Source organism: Hemisphaericaspora subhashii (genome assembly GCF_019202705.1).
Source record: "Hemisphaericaspora subhashii strain CBS 10753 chromosome Unknown scaffold10, whole genome shotgun sequence".
NCBI lineage: Eukaryota > Fungi > Ascomycota > Pichiomycetes > Serinales > Debaryomycetaceae > Hemisphaericaspora > Hemisphaericaspora subhashii.
The window spans coordinates 122598-139673 of NW_026057440.1; the positions used below are offsets into that span (position 1 = coordinate 122598).

Consider the following 17076-nt stretch of genomic DNA (forward strand, 5'->3'; position numbering starts at 1 on the left):
ATCAAGTATACTTTTCCCAAAGTGGTGGTTTTTCCAATCCCATTTTTTCATAATATTTCTTCCCACATGAATATCCTCTAAATGTGAAATCCCTAGATGGATCACAAGAACATTTTCTTTCGCGTCTATAACCTGGATCTAAAGGACATTGAGTATATGGACCATGTTTATAACCAACATCTTCAAAATAATGAATTTTACTCTTTGGCAAAAACAATGAAGCAGCAATAGAATGAATTGGTGCATCACCCCATCTTTCATAAAAGAATCCTCCAGTACGATCTAAATAATCAAAGAATTTTCTGTATGCTTCTGATCTCCAGAAATTAAGTGACCCAATTTCGAAATTTGACCAAAAATGACATAAATTGTATGTTTCACCTTTATCATCACTAATAAAATCCATAAAATTATCTTCTGCTACATATTGAGGATTTGCTTTAATAAAATCTTTAACATGACCCCATAAACTTTCAATTGTTTTTCTATATTCATGAATTGAAATTGTGAATCCATAAGCCTTATTATTATCTTCCATATATTTAAAAACATCATAATTTACATCACAATAGATTTCAATCCCAGGTTCAACTCTCCAATACCAATCATAATCATCCATAACCTCATTCTGCCAAAAGAATCCACTTTCAAATCTACACATATGTCTATATGATTCACTATCACCATAAATAATCTTCGCTTCTTTCATATTTTTCCTTCCTGCTGCAGCTTTATCAAGATCAACCCAATCAGGATATGACCAATGTTCAGTTGGGATAAGCACATATTTTGTCTTTCCGGAACAAATCGAAGTTGTTAAGTCTATAAATTGTTGATCAAATGGAACGTCATTGAAAAATATCCAATCATAATGAAAATTCTTATTGAATCTATCTTCAACTTCTCTGATTGATTTTATCAAATCGAAGACTTCACTATTCCGGGCAAGGGTAACAAACGTTGCTTTTACCTTTTGCTGCATTCTTACATCTTCAGGAAGTAACTGTAATCTAACATCAGTTGGGGATTGGTTACCAGGTGGAATAAGACTTTGTTGTTGTTCTTGCAGTTCTTGTTCTTTTTGTTCTTGGAGTTGAGATGGTTTTTCTTGTTCTTGATCAGACATGCCGTATTCTGGGATATACAGGGGTACATGATGAGTTAATGTGTAGATGACTATTATGGTTAGTATAACTGCCAAATACTTTATAGTTCTGTTAGATGAAAACAAAGATGCTTTCATTTTGAGTGTATGTATATGCAAGAATGGGTAGATCTATGTAATTAAAGTGTCTTGGAAGATCCGGAAAATCTCAAGAAAATCTATGTGGCTATGCACCTGTGGCTAGTGAAAAAGAGTTGTTTATGGACTTTGGTTAGTAAATATATATATATATATAGCTATGAAATATTAAGAAATACAATAGCTTTTATATACAATAAGGCTGAGTAATCGTGGTGGTTGGTTCTATAAATATAAATAAATGTAAAGTGTGTAATGGAAAAAGGGTTTCAAATCATTCAGTAATGCATGGAAGCAATTTTATAAAAAGAAAAAAAAAAACGTTCTTTAAAATTTATTCTAGGCTGTGAACAAAAAAATATTAATTAAACTGACAATTAAAAATTTTTCATCCCAAGATCAAATCAAAATCTCCTGTTTCATATGACGTAATTGCACATTCTTATGACAACCAAGATACACCTAGTAAAAAGATAGCACAAACCATAAGACATAATGGTAATGATCCATACGAATACGCTACGATATCTTCCACCTCGGACGCGTCTGTGTAGGGTAACATTTTCCTTTCCAATGTAAGAGTACATCCAAGGTTATTCAAAAATAGATGAAACACGTCAGCATGCACGATTTCTAAAAATGAAAACTAATTAATTAACCATATTTTTCAATTTTGTCAACCATTTTCTCTTATTATTCCCCTTAACCTATGATTGGGTCAACGGGATTTGACTAGAAATAGGATAGTCGGAGGAGCTAACCAAGAAGTATATTTTCGTTATGAGTCAATCCTAATATCGGAATTCTAATTCATATTTCCCCAAGTTCGTAAGCAGTGTTGCTTATTTTGTTCGATGCATAAATATGCCAAGCCATGTTTTCGATTTCTGGAAATAGAGTTTGTGGAATACGCAAAGATCTTCTCGATTTCCTATTGGAGACTGAGACCAGATTTAGGCTCTCGGTAAGAGTTGAACTAAACAACGACTCGTATTTTGTATAAGAGATCACAAAGGCCGAATAGGCAACTTGGAAGGCGCAATATTAAACTTTCATTCCGAATTGGTAGTTTGTTGTTGTAAAGTAGTGCCGAATAATATATTTAACAGGGGTGGTACTGCGTCTTACCATGTCTTTAAAGGGATTTACTGTCCTACCAACATTGTAACTTGATTGGACAGGATTTTTTTATCTATAGTTTTAAATACTTGCATATTTTCCCTTCATACTAGGAGAAGTCAAAACCCGACAGCAGAAGACAGTTGCAAATGACGTTGAGAATGCTTATTTTCTTAATAGAAATTATAAACATTTATTTACAAATGACATTGCAATTTGCAGCCAAATGCTGAGATCATTAAAACAAATAAAACTTCTATTCTCTTTTTTTTTTAATATACATAATTCTAAAGTACAAAATTTACATAGTTATTTATATAGTAATTAATAATAATATATAGTCTTTTCAAATGAAACCAACAACAACAAATCTCAAGCAATTGTCTGAATCTTACTCATGATTCTTCTACCATGAGGAGTATTCTTAATATTTGGTAACAATGGCATCAAAGCTTGTGACAACCTAGATAAATCTTTTGGATTAGCAACATCTAAACTAGTTTGCAAGACATAATTCCCAAATGCATCATTTAATAAAATATCAAATCTTTCCGAATTTGCCAATAAGACATCAATCAATTCATCAGTTAATTTATTAATTCTTAATGATTTTTCAATAACATTTGATCCAAATTTATGTAATGATAAACTAATGATATTACTCTTAATATGATTCAAAATAATTTGAATACTTTGTTCATCACCACGACTTAAGACATATTGAACAACATAATTCCCAAACGGATCAAGGGAAAGATTTGTCGCATTCTCAGCCACCTTCAAACTCAATTGTCTCCTCTGGGGTAAACTACCATGATCTAAACATCTTTGTAATACACAACATCCATGTCTATGCGTGGCAATTTCATTACAATTCAAAGCAGCAGCATCGAAAATAAATTGATTTTCTTCCGGTTTTAATTTCTGTAAACATTTCTGAACAACATGATTCCCATTCAAATCACGAGATAAGGAAACAATATGAGGTGATAATGAATCAATAATCAATTTCGATTCCTCAGGGGTGGAAATACATTCAACTAATTTTTGTAATGCACGAGTTCCATGAGGATCTAAAGCAATTCTAATGAATTCAGGAGCAGCATTCTTGACTAATATAGTGCGTTGATCATTGGTAACATTTTCAAATAATTTCTGAATTAAATAATTCCCAAATGGATCAGTCATCAATTCAACAATCTTGAAATAAATCTCATTAAATATCAAAGTGGCAGCAATTTCATTACTTCCACCAACAGTATTGTCATCCTTTCCTGCTCCTTCTTGTTGACTTAAATCTAATTGACGTTGTAAGAATCGACAGCCATGTTGATCTTTACAAAGACTATAAATCTCTCCAGTAAAATCTTCCAATTTGGCATTGGCATATTTGGCAGCATCATCTCCTCTACGTGGTTTTCCACCTGGTCCTCCATTATTATTATTATGCATCTTACGATGAATATTCATACCATTATTATTATCATGCATGAATCCATTTCCATTATTACGATGATGATGGTGATGATGACCGCGATTGTTGTTCCCATTTCCACCATTTCCAAAACGACCACCATTCATTCCTCCATTATTATTCATCATCATATGTTGGGGCATGATTCTATTGTCCATGAAATTATTTCTCATCGTGCCTGGCATAGGTGGTGGCGTCATAATTTGTGGATTCCATACATTGGATCCATTAGGTGGAGGAGGTCCATGAGGATGACCATGTGGTGGTGGTGGATGAAGTGGACCTGGTCCTGGCATCATATTGGATAATTGGGGCATACCAACCGAATCAAATTGTTGGAAATCAGGAGTATGAACTGATGGAGGGTAAACTGGTGGTGGTGGGAATGGTCCAAGATGTGGTGGGTGTGGATGTGGACCAGCGTGGAAATGTTCTGGAATTGGGCCATGTAATGGTGGTGGTGGCATTGGAATTGGAGCATTGAAACCTTGAGGAATAAATCCAGAGACTAAATTCTTGTCTTGAACAATGTTGTTGGGTTCTGAACCATCCTTATCATTTGGTGGGGATGTTGAAGTTGGTGGGATTGAAAATTTCCCATCCAACATGTTATCTAAAGTGGTGGTACTAGTATTGGTTCCACTACCTGATGTAGAGGTACCAAAAGGTAATTTCAATCCACTACTTTGTTTATTCTTGGCATCTTCTTTGGTTTCAGGTAATTCAAATGGTTTAACAAACATAGGTAATTCATTTTCTTTACCATAAGCCAATGGAGGAGCAGAACTTGGGACAATATTACTATTCCAAGTATTTGTCGATGGGGTAATGTTTGAAGCTAATGTTCCTGGTGCTTTATTCATAGCCAATGAAGGTTGTGGAGTTAATGAACCTTGTTGAGGATAATAAAACAGACCAAAAAATGGTTGTTGATTTTGTGCTTGTGCTTGTGATTGTTGTTGAAATGGTGTAGAAGATTTTGATGGATCTTCAGGTAAACGGAAATCATCATCTAAATCAAGATTTCCAATAGCGCCAACTATATCAATTTCTGCAGTAGATGCAAGAACTGGAGTGGAAGTTGTTTCAACTGGATCTTCTTCTTGTTGGTTTGTAGTTGTAGTAGCTCTAATTGTAGCAGAGGTATTGATAGCGTCATCACTTGAAGTTGAAGTATTTGCGACATCACCAAAGATAGCGTCTCTGTGGAAGAAACTAGAACTTATAGATGCAGATCTTAAACCTGATTTTGAACCTGAAAACTTGGCCAATGGAGTATCATCAACTGAAGTTGATAATGAAACTGAACGTGAATTTGTGGACATAATGATAATTAATTAAATGAAATTACAATAAAGATTTTCTAATAATATGGAACTTTCTTTTTTTTTCTAATATACAAAAAATGGAACTTTTGATCTTTGGATATGTTGGGTTTTGCTTTTTTAATATACAAATATGAAAAACCTTCTTTTCTTTATGAATATGGAGTATGCTTAAAGCGATTAATGAATGAACTTTCTTTCTATCTAATATACAAAAACGATAATAATTAATAATAATAATAAACCAAAAAAAAATAGACGGTGAAAGATGAAAATTCACTTTTTTTTTTCTTGTTTGAAATGAAACTAATGTACAGTAAGTAAGTTGTGTAGTGTTAGTTAGTTATATGTTATTGGTAGTATGACTGACTATTGATCATATGTCTTTATACCACTAATAACAACTAAATGGAAATTTTGTTTTGGTTCTTTATAAAAAGGGTAAGAAAAAGACGCTGTTAAATGTAATTCTTTCCTAATAAAATACTATGATTTATTTCAAGAAAACGAAGAACTTTCTTTCTAGGTGGTTTGTAGTTTCTTTGAATAATACCGTGTGGTAGTTGTAATAGTCGTAATACTAGGGAATGGTTTTTGTCAGAAGACGTGTCTGTCTGTCTGTCTGTCTGTCTTCTTTCTTTTCAGTTGGTGTGAATAGAATCAAATAGAAATTTTTTTTTCTTCCTTCACTCAATTTTCTTTTTCTGTTTGAATCAAACAAACACACAATTTTTATTGACTACACACTCTTTAACAAAGAACAGAATAACCCTAAACAAAAATAAAAATTGTTGAGTTGACAATCTTTATAACAGAATCCTTGCTTGATAATTTCAATGACTGATTCTTTATTTGTCTATTTACAAAACGGTGATTATTCATAATGAAAGTAAGATCTTGTATATTCGATCTCTATTTAGTTGTATTGAGAAAGTACCTGTAGCCCACGCTTTATCTGCGCTACCACACTAATATCGAAGAATGGCAGCCATCAGTCCATCACTTCCGTCTAATAAGACAACCAAGAAAAGCTTGTACCGACCTCATAATGATTCTGTAATGTCTATATAGGTCATTATAAGTGGAGTGTGTAGTTATAAAAGTACATCTTGCGTAGCTCTAATAGTCTGTCTCTTCTTGCCCATCTCTAATACTCTCTCTCTCTCTTTTCCAAATGTAGCTGCCAATACAATTCAAAACTTCAACAACCAAAGAACCAAGATCTACAAACTACAAATACAATTGATTTTTTTTAATACTATCATCTATTATAAAGAGTTTAATAATAATATATAAAAAAAAAAGTTAACTATAATACGAAATTAAATATAAAAAGGATTTAAGGAGGGGGAATGGGGGAAAGGGTAAGGGAATATATATAACAACCATGTTATATACACAAAATTTATAACGACACCAATTAATAAAATTAAAAATGAATAAAAGGATTCTTTCATTCTTCAACAAACACACATACTAACCACTTACTTTTCAAAATAATAATAATCATCATAACAACAACTTTGATTTTCATCACCAATTGGGGAAAAATGATAATAAAAAACCAACAACAACCAACAACAACCATCATATAACAAAAATAATACCAAATTTTAATAAAACATTACCAACACAACAATTGAAATAATAAATAAGACCAAATAAAGAAAACTCACCATCAATCAAAAACCAATAAATAATAATAACAAAGAAAATACCTTTAATGGGGAATTTAAAAGTATAATCATCACCATCATCATTACCAAATTTCTACCAAATAAACAATTTTTTTATGGATTTTTTTAAATAATAAAGTTTGAATTTTTTTTGTTTTTTTGGGGATATCTTTATAAGTGAATTTTTATATTATTAAAAACGTTGGATATATATATAAAAAGGTAAGGGGAATTAATTGTTATAATTTTAAACCCGTTATAACAACCATCATCATCAACAAAAAAATAAAATGGATAATATGAATATAAGAAAGGATAAAAGAACACAATGAAATGAATGCAAAAAAATGTTTATAATGTAATAATGGAAAAAATAAATCATCATATGTTAATACTCAAACACATATAATCAAATCTAAGTAGATTTTTCGTGTTGAGTAGAAACTCTTTGCATGGAGACAAGGAAATCTTCAAGAGATCTTTTATCAGTTTGAGGCTTAGTCTTCTTACCATTACAGAAGTCATCCCAAGCTTGAGATCCAGACATAATGTAGTAAGCACCACCCATGACACAGAAGACACCAAAAGACCAAATCCAGGTTCTGACAACAGTAACGATATCAGTCCAGTTTTGAGACCACCAACCGAATAAAGTGAAACAGGTAGCAATGATATCAACAATAAGGACGGCACCAGCTAATTGCCAAGATGGAATAGATGACCAGAATGGACCATGAGCTCTAGTAATGAAAATTAACCAGTTTTCAGTTAATGAAATTTGTAAGAATAAAATACCATCAATACCACCAAAGTTTTGAACAATACCACCCTTTGGTAATAACATAGTAGTTAAAGTAATCCAAGTACCAATAGCTAAAATTATACCTAAAACAATAGACATACCCCATAATCTTGGAGTATTCCATTTAACTGGCTTTGGATCATATGGAGCATTATCATAAGCAATAGCTAAAGTGGCAACATCAGCAAAGATAGCAATAAAGACAACTAAATCAATGTTTAAAGATCTGTTCAAGATAGCAATCCATAAACCTAAGAATAATTCTAAATGTAAAGATAAAGCAATACGGTAAACAACATAAGCATACATTCTGTGGAAAATTTGTCTGGAAGTCTTTAAAGCATCAATAATGGCAGATAAACCTGGAGCTAAGAAAACAATATCAGCAGCAGCACGAGCAGCATCAGTGGCACCTTCGACAGCAATACCAGTATCAGCCTTCTTCAAGGATGGAGCATCATTAACACCATCACCAGTCATGGCAACCAAGTAACCTCTAGATTGTAAGATTTCAACAGCATTATATTTATGTTGTGGGAAAACTTCAGCAAAACCATCAGCATTTTCAACAAAATCAGCAATTTCAGAACCGGCCATGTCACCACCACCAGATAAACCTAATTTTTCAGCATCATAAATGTTGGTACCTAAACCTAATTGACGACAAGTTTCCTTAGCAATACCAACGGCATCACCAGTTAACATCTTAACTCTTAAACCTAATCTTCTAGCTTCATTAACAGTGGCAGCAGTATCATCTCTTGGAGGATCCATACATGGCATAATACCTAAAATTTCCCAATGACCTTCACCTCTCTTTCTGGCAACACCTAAAGATCTGAAACCTCTAGAAGCAAATTCAGCAACAGTGTTTTGATAGTTTTCATGGATATCTTCTGGGATTGGGTGATCATCTTCAACAGTCTTTAAGACGAATAATGGAGCACCCTTAACACAAATAATTCTTTCACCTTCTGGAGATTCAACAATAGCAGTAACCTTCTTGGAAACAGGATCGAATGGTTGGAATTCAAGGACCTTGTATTTAGTTAAAGCAGCCTTAGCTCTTGGGTAGTTAATCAAAGATTTTAAGAAAGCCTTATCAATAGCATCTAAACCCTTCTTCTTTCTGGAAGCAGCTAAACAAGCAGTCAACATCAAGTCATCAGCTTCAACACCTTCAACAGTGTATGGTTCATGTAAAGATAACTTGTTCTTGGTTAAAGTACCGGTCTTATCAGAACATAAGATTTCAACACCAGCTAAGGATTCAATAGCAGATAATTTTTGAACAATAGCTTGCTTCTTAGCCAAGTAAGCAGCACCGACAGCCATGGTAGTGGTGACAACAGCTGGTAAACCAACTGGAACACCAATGATAGTGATAGCTAAAGTGAATCTTAAAATTGGAACAATTCTAACGGTTCTGTAGAAACAAGCAACCCAAACAACTAATAAAGTAACAATAACGAAAACTAATAAAGTAGTACCAATACCGTTTAAAACTTCAGTGAAATGACCAGTACCACCGGAAGCTTTAGAGACTAAAGAAGCAGCTCTACCGACGAAAGTAGAATCACCAGTAGCAGTAACAACCATGAAAGCTTCACCAGTCTTAACAGTGGAGGAAGAGTAACAAGAATCACCATGTCTCTTGTCGCAAGCTAAGGATTCACCAGTAATAGCAGATTGATCAACTTGTAATAAACAATCTTCAGAAACAATTCTACCATCAGTTGGAATAACAGTACCATCTTCTAATTGTAAAATATCACCTGGAACAACTTCTTTAGCTGGAATTTCAACTAATTGACCGTTTCTAACAACTAAAGCAACATTAGCTAAAGTTTTCTTTAATTCATTAACAATAGAACCAGCTTGGTATTCTTGAATAAAACCAACAAAGGCATTCAACATTAATAAGGCACAGATAACACCGAAATCAACCCAATCTTCTAAACCGGCAGCTAAAACAGCAGCGGCTTCCATAACGAATTGAATTGGACCGACAAAGAACATAACGAATTTTAAAACTAAATTTTCTTCTTCTTCAGCCATTTGATTAAGACCAAATCTCTTTCTTCTCTTGGCAACTTCATCATCACTTAAACCATAAGCTGGATCAGTTTGTAATAATTCATCTGGGACAGCCTTGAAAGTAGATTCATCGACTTCTTCTTCTTCACCTTCTTCTCCAAAAGCTGGATTGGATTGTAAATCCATAATTAATTGATCGATGTCTTCTTCTTCATCGTCAGAAAGGTTTTTGCCAACCTTTTCTTTAGTTGGTTCAGTAGCACTCATACTGTAAATAATTTGTAAATAAAAAGTATAAAAATAGGAAGAGTGAAAACTAAAGAAAGAAAAGAAGAAAAGAAGAAATGAAAATTAAAATTTGAAATTTAGGGAAAATTCAATTGATATTTAAATATTAAAATTATTGAAAAATACGGCTGGGAGAGAAAACTTTGTCAGAACGGCAGTTGAAAATGAAAAAGTCAGTCGGATAGAAAAAAAAAAAAAAAAAAAAAAAAAAAAAAAAAAAAAAAAAAAAAAAAAAAAAAAGAAAAAAAAAAAAAAAAAAAAAAAATAAACATACAAAGTGAAAAAAAAAAAAAATTTAGATTTGTGTGTCTGCGGGATATAAGAAAAAAAAGAAAGAAAACATGACAACAATCGTTAAAAAAATAAATGTTTAAATAACAAAAAAATGTCTGAGGGAATTTTCAAAATCTGACACAAAAAACTATCTTTCAAAAATGGTAAAAAGAAACGATTTGTATGTACATCGTCCTAATTGGGAAACTATCCGGCATACAATGCTGGTTTTACCACGTGAACCCTAATAATTTCGTATAAATGTCTGTCTGATTTACACACTAAACGAATTTTATGTTTTTTATCAAAAATCAAACAGTATTTTTCCGAATGACCAATAAATTCCAGTTTGACCGACCTAAGATGCCATTTGTATTAAATAAAATTACAGTGCGATAACGCTTTTATATAATAAATTTTGTGTAAGATTACCTTAGTTAACGAGTAAAATTTCACTTGAGCTTGCTGGAACTACACTATCATTGGACCCTGTGCATATCCATAGACCTAATTGATAGCTTGTTCAGAGGTAGAGGGAACTATACGATGGAGAAGCACATATGCGATGAGGTAATGAAAAAAAAATGATCATATCACTCCCTAAACGATAAAAAATTATTTTGTACGGTTGTTGCGAACGTTTGCTATTTTTTCTGTTTCACCCCCCAAGATCACTTAAATACGGTTATCAAGGGATACCTCTAATGGATCCTAATGTCTAATCCTTAACATCTATAAGATTGGTTTCGATTGTCAGGGGAAAATCACAAGTAAAATCTTATCGAAAACTATTAAATTCTTGGATATCTGGAGAAATCATAGCTTTTATCGAGTCCCTAACAGAAAACGCTAAGATTGAGGGGTTTTTTCTTTTCCCCAAAACATCTGATCTTAATCGTGATGAGATGAGCTGCAGATCATTGCTTAATCACGGCTGGAATAATTTATTACATATTAAAAAATATCAATACTTTATTATCTATATCGAGAGAAGATGAAATAATGATGACCGTAATAACGTTTTTCTATAAAGCCACTTGCATATTTCATAATGAACTTTGCAGATCTAGAATGGATTTATGCAAATCATGTACTATTATATATCCGTGCAGAATAAGTCATCAATCTTATCAAAATGTAAACATATAGTCGTACGACTATACCTTTTCTATCTTGGCTTGCATTCTAGAGGCAAGAAACTGGTCATGAGCCCCACGATCTGTCATCGATTAGACAGAAAATATCAAGATCAAGAATAGACACTTTATGGTTACAAGATCTGTCACTGTCCACTGTCTACCCAGGGTTTTTAGTAAGCCTACCGGGTGGGATAGTTTAAATAGTTTCATATCTAAACCTTCGTAAGTCTCTAGTCTAAAAATAAGTTCATACTAAATTTGTTGCAAATTTATTGCCAAAATAAAAAAAAATAATTCTACAAATTTCATAAATAATAAAAAAGAAATTATCAATTTGCAGCTTTTTCAAATAAAAGGTCATATTTATTGCAACCATTCGGAAGATCAGGAATTTCTAATACATATATGAATCATTAGATTTGCAGCCTTGTATCATATTGATGGTAGGCTGTGTCTTGTTCTATACAAAAGCCTTGTATCCTATCTCATCAAAGCCAAATACATTCTCATATCTCTATTTGGTAATGAAACGGCAGGAAATAGATCATGGCTTGCCATAGACAAACGGCTAGCAAAAGCTTTATTCAATTTCCGTGTCATTTGTAAACCGCACACGATCATAATGTCGGTAGAAAATTTGACGTAATTCTGGAGCGATCTTGCATTTCCCACCCATTGTAATACCCTCCTAAGCCATAATCGTCAACAACCAAAAATCAAAACAAAACTTTTCTTGGAAAGTGTCATAACTGACCGAATTAGTATGGATGATTCGGTAATTATTGGAATATCCGCCGTGTTATTTACTCTGCCGTTCCGTACATTGCTTATATCTTCTTTAATCAGATATACACCAGTCTCTAATGCTTACGAATATGCTGTCGCCTGGGATATATTTTTGTGAAGTTGATGGTCATCTAAATTATCGATTAATTTTACCGTCGCAAGACTTCGGCGATTTTGTGAATCTCCGAAATAGTTGGCCATAAATTCAACCAAAGATTATAAAGATTAATAAGCAAACGGGTCCATACTTCGGGGAATATACTACTATGAGGTAATACCTTATGAAATATTTAAATTTTACTGGCCGGAGAAATTCGATCCGGTCAAGAAATTTTTTTGTGATTCTGTTTGGTTTACTCCGATGGTCGCTTTCCTAACGTAGAGGGGTAAATGCATCCATCCAAAAAAAAAAATAGAGGGAAGTTTCGGAGTGGAGGACAATGACGAAAATTGATGGGCTTCTATTGTTTATAATTGCTGGTAAAAAAGGGTTGTTCCTGGATATTTTTCGTTACTGTGGAACACTAAATTGTAATCGGATGTGTCTTATTTGATAAAAAAAATATGCGCTTCCAATCAAAAAAAAAAAAAATAGGGAAATTTTCAGACATTTTTTGTGAAATTTTGGTTTTTTGAAGAATTTCAGACACTTTTTTTCTTGTTTATTTAGATCGGTATTATACAGAAGTATGCACATAGAAATGTAGACGCATACTAGCAGTTACCTAATTGGGGTTTTGCAAAAATACCGACAATTTTACATAAAGAATCTCACAATCTTAGCGCTATTCATTTATTGGGCTTTTCCCCATATTACTCTGCTCTAATGCGCAGATATGTTCAAGAATGATGTCTGAATTTAAACAGGGTTCTTACCTATTTATTTAGTAAAAATCAACCGATCTCGAATAGAATTAGGATAGAAAGTAAACAGCAGCAGGTGTCATTTTTACTCTTTGTTTCAGAAAGTTTTTCAATTTTACCCCAGAGCAATTGAAGAAAGTGTTTTATTTCGCCGTTATTATGACGTACTACAAGCGATGTATTATTCAGTAATCATACGTGTCCTTAAAGTAGCCTAACTTATTGTTGTCGATAAGGACTTGGATCTGAGACTGTACACTGTACAGGGGCCGCCCTGTATAGGGCCATTTATCCATAAAAACTGAAAGGCATTCTGAATTACACTAACAAATACCTTGCTGTAACGGCTGCAATTGTTGTGAAGTTTCTTTTGGAATTTTTAGATTTCTGTTTACGTTAAGCGCATATTATTTATTTTTTTTTTTAAAATTCCTCTTTTTTTTTTTAGGTTCGAGAGTGATATTTTTTCAGACACTTTTCTGAACGTATTTTTCCGAGAGATTTTTTTTTGGGTTGATGACAAATTTCTAGCGCATTTGTATAAACCCGATCGAGTATTGTGAGAGGGAAGTTCACAATAATCCAATGAAAAAAAATAGCGCATATTGTTTTGCACTAACTATTTAGTTGGCTAGGTAGTTTGTTAGAGAGAGAAGAAAAATAAAATTTACGGACCATTTTTAACACATATTACGCAGCAACAAAATTTTAACACCGAGATTACATTCTAAAGTGCTTTTCTTTTCTTTTTTGGGAATTTGATTACAGTACATACGAATTGGTACAGATTTGTTTATTAATGAAATTAACAATCAATTATCCATTAATTACATTCAATTATTAAACGATAAGAAAAGAAGAGAAAACCCTCATTTAATTAAAAACTGTTATCTTTTTCTTTCTTGTAATTTCAAGAAAATTGTTTCTTACTAAAAGAATTCTTTCATGGAACAATCGAAATTGAAATATATTTTTTTTTAACACACACATTAAAAAAAATAAAACGGTTTTTTTAGTTTGTGTCGTTTTTTTGTTTTAATCAATAAAAATAAAATTTTTAGTTTGAATGGCATTTTTCATTATTACCTCACAATTCTATTTTATTTGCACAGAAAGAGATTTTTCTTGGGACTATTTAGGAGGGGGGGTTGAAGTGAGGGGGAATTTATGGAGTGACACATAAATTATCATTAGTTAGCTCATCATATCGTCTTTTGTAACATCGATTTCTTTTTATTTAAAGTTATGAAAAATAATTGACTGCAACTTCCTTTGACAAAAATTATTTTATCGTTAGTTGTGGTACCCGTTTTATTATTCATCATCAGTTGGTGTATATATAAAGTTTTTCTTAACTTTTACCCCACCATAATTGTCTGACTGATTGATATTCAAATAGACAATTGAATTCAGGTTAGAATTTTTCAATTTACGACGTTCCACAGTTTGTTTTAGTCGACGTTATTTTTTTTTTAGTTAGCGGCTACAACTTCCCGTTTATCATTTCGCTTTTTTCTGTCTGATCGCTATAAATCTCCAAACTAATTTTTTTTTGTTCCTCTCAACTCCGGGTTCAGAATTTGGGGCAATTGGTTTTTTTTTTTCTTGTCTTTTTGACTCCAAATTGTGGGTTACAACCACATATTAAAATGTGTAAGAACCCTGTATAGATCTCTACCCCCTATTTCAAAGGTCTTGTGTCCTCATACGATACCTCCCCTTTTTTTGTTTTGGAAGTGTGTATATGGTGGTGGTGTCACCAAATACTTCGTAAAAAAGCTTAACTTTTCAATGACACTCAGTTTTCTGAATGGTATGATTTTTTGCAACTTCAAGCGAGATAATGAGCGTTAAGATTATCGCTTACTTCACTATATAAGCTAACGAATAGGGGTCAATGTATTCGAACACATAGCTGTCTGGTGATGATTGTTCAGGAGGATGCCAGAGATATGTCAGGAGTTTACTAATTCCCTGATTAGGAGAGCGCAAGTAAATATCTTCCAAACTAGAAATTTGAAACTTCATGTGGAGAGAAAGTGGAGGTAAAAATGTTTCCTAACCGCCGCTATTGTCTTTTTCTCCATTCCGAAAGGTTCCTGTTCCGGTCTATCGCATGTTATCTTCCCTGAGATTTTGTATATTTTCTTGGTGTTGGCGATAGTTGGGAATCGCAAGAGTATTCTTGTTCTCCGGAAAGAAGGATGCTTGAAACTTATGGTTTCTAACTCCTTGAGGATGCTGAAGGCTCTCTTATTATGTAATTTACATTATTGTATCTATTGGAGTAGAAGAAAGGCTCCATTCTCTCACGATTTAACTCTACTCTTCTCTAGGATACGTAGATCGTAATAGAAATAGTGAATTTTTATATGGTGTCTTTGGGGAAGTCCACACAGAAAAAAAGCGAAAAGTGTATGGAAGTTTTTCCCATATTGAATTTCTAATTATTAAAATTAATAACATCGTTAATGAAACTCTATTAACCTTCTTCTTTACATCTTTTCAAATACACTTTGTTAGCATGAAATTGAACTAGATATACGAAATTTCATGCGTAGCGACGTTTTTAAGTCCGACCTAGTCAACTAAAATAGCCCAAATTGGGATTTTCTTTGATTTAACAGGCACTACACAAACCGGAATTCCACAGCTAACACAAATCCATCTCTGGCTTTACGTTTTCACCAGAATTAATATTCTCTCAATTAAATATATGAATGAAAAAGGGACAAGTTGTATGTCATAAACCATATTAGTATCCCAGATGTTTTATATGCAGGTCTGTCAAAAAAGTGTAGAACTTAGATTCTTCAGAAAACGGTAGAACCTTTTTTTATTCTTCTTTTTTAGTCTGTAAAACAAACAAATTATTAAAAGTTTCAGCATCCCCATTCAATATCCATGTGGCATATACTTCAGCACATTTGCAATACACTTTGTTCGTACCCATGTTTATAGTTCTATTCAAAATTTGGTAGTAAAATGCATTCCAAACCTAAAAAAGCCCTGCATATAATCACTCAAATATTTCGCAGCCAAAACCGTTCACTTTTTGCAGAGCAATGTACCAAGAGGCATCATTAACGTGGTGTCACATTTGGAAGTTTAGTTTTCGTAATCTTATCGTAGTTGGTTAACTGTGTAAATATTATAGAAAGTTAAAATAATTCGTCTATAAATCAATGGCCATACTTTTATAATTGTTAAATGGGGAGACTCAAAAATTGAGAAACAACGAGATTGTCTCTTAAACTTTGCGAAGATTCAAATAGATATGAACGAATGGGTTCCCCTCATTTCAAGATAACTTTTGTCATTTTTGTCAAATACGAGTTTACTTATCCATCAATGCTCATTCTTGAACACGAGAGTTATAATCGTTGTCTGTGATAGAAGTGACTCGTAAGGATATGAGTTTGGGTTGGAACCTTGACCCTTAAGCTGAACCCCCTTCCTTCTGAGATTTGGGAGTGGAATCACTATTGGATTACAACCATCCCGCCCCATTAAACTTCAAATTGGAATATTCGAAATTATTTATATGTAAGATACAGCACAATGACATAACTAAAATTATTAGGCAAAAATATTTTTGTGAGATTCGACTTCAACCAATTGCGTTGTTTTGCAATTGTTCAAGAAGGGAGGAAGAAAGACTATTCCTCCACTACAATTTGAATACTTTTGGAGTAATCCATTATAAAGAACTCTTAGATATGTTGTTTTATTAATAGCACTTGTCATTATATATTTCTTGCCCCTGTAGGGATTCGACAAGGGGCATTTCTGAAATTGCAACAAAAATACAAGATTCATTGCACCATAGATAACAATAATTGATGAGGCCAATAGTTTCTAATTTATTCTCTTCAGGATGCAAAAAGAAGCTTTTATAAGGGATCTATCCAGCAATAGTCCCCCTAATGTTTGAATGTAAGGAGATTATTTATGCATGACAATTTATTGGTCCTTACAAAATAATGCAAATTTGTAGACACTTTAAATATCACTTAAATTGTTTTCATATGCTTTTAATAATTCAACTCC

At 32.8% G+C, this 17076-nt stretch overlaps 3 protein-coding genes across 3 annotated transcripts; all 3 read right to left on the reverse strand. All coding sequences in view use genetic code 12, as the record gives it.

Moving 5' to 3' along the window:
* Position 1: 1 nt before the first annotated feature.
* On the reverse strand, positions 2-1243 carry J8A68_005956 (glycosyltransferase family 15 protein; the record flags this gene model as incomplete). The annotated part of the gene is made up of 1 exon (XM_049410078.1): positions 2-1243. The coding sequence occupies one exon, from the start codon at positions 1241-1243 to the stop codon at positions 2-4; it is 1242 nt and encodes a 413-aa protein (XP_049260770.1).
* A 1491-nt stretch (positions 1244-2734) lies between these two features.
* Positions 2735-5161, reverse strand: J8A68_005957 (uncharacterized protein; the record flags this gene model as incomplete). The annotated part of the gene is made up of 1 exon (XM_049410079.1): positions 2735-5161. One exon carries the CDS (start codon positions 5159-5161, stop codon positions 2735-2737), a length of 2427 nt encoding a protein of 808 aa, XP_049260771.1.
* A 2091-nt stretch (positions 5162-7252) lies between these two features.
* On the reverse strand, positions 7253-9943 carry PMA1 (H(+)-exporting P2-type ATPase; the record flags this gene model as incomplete). Its single annotated transcript, XM_049410080.1, has 1 exon — positions 7253-9943. The coding sequence occupies one exon, from the start codon at positions 9941-9943 to the stop codon at positions 7253-7255; it is 2691 nt and encodes an 896-aa protein (XP_049260772.1).
* Positions 9944-17076: the final 7133 nt, after the last annotated feature.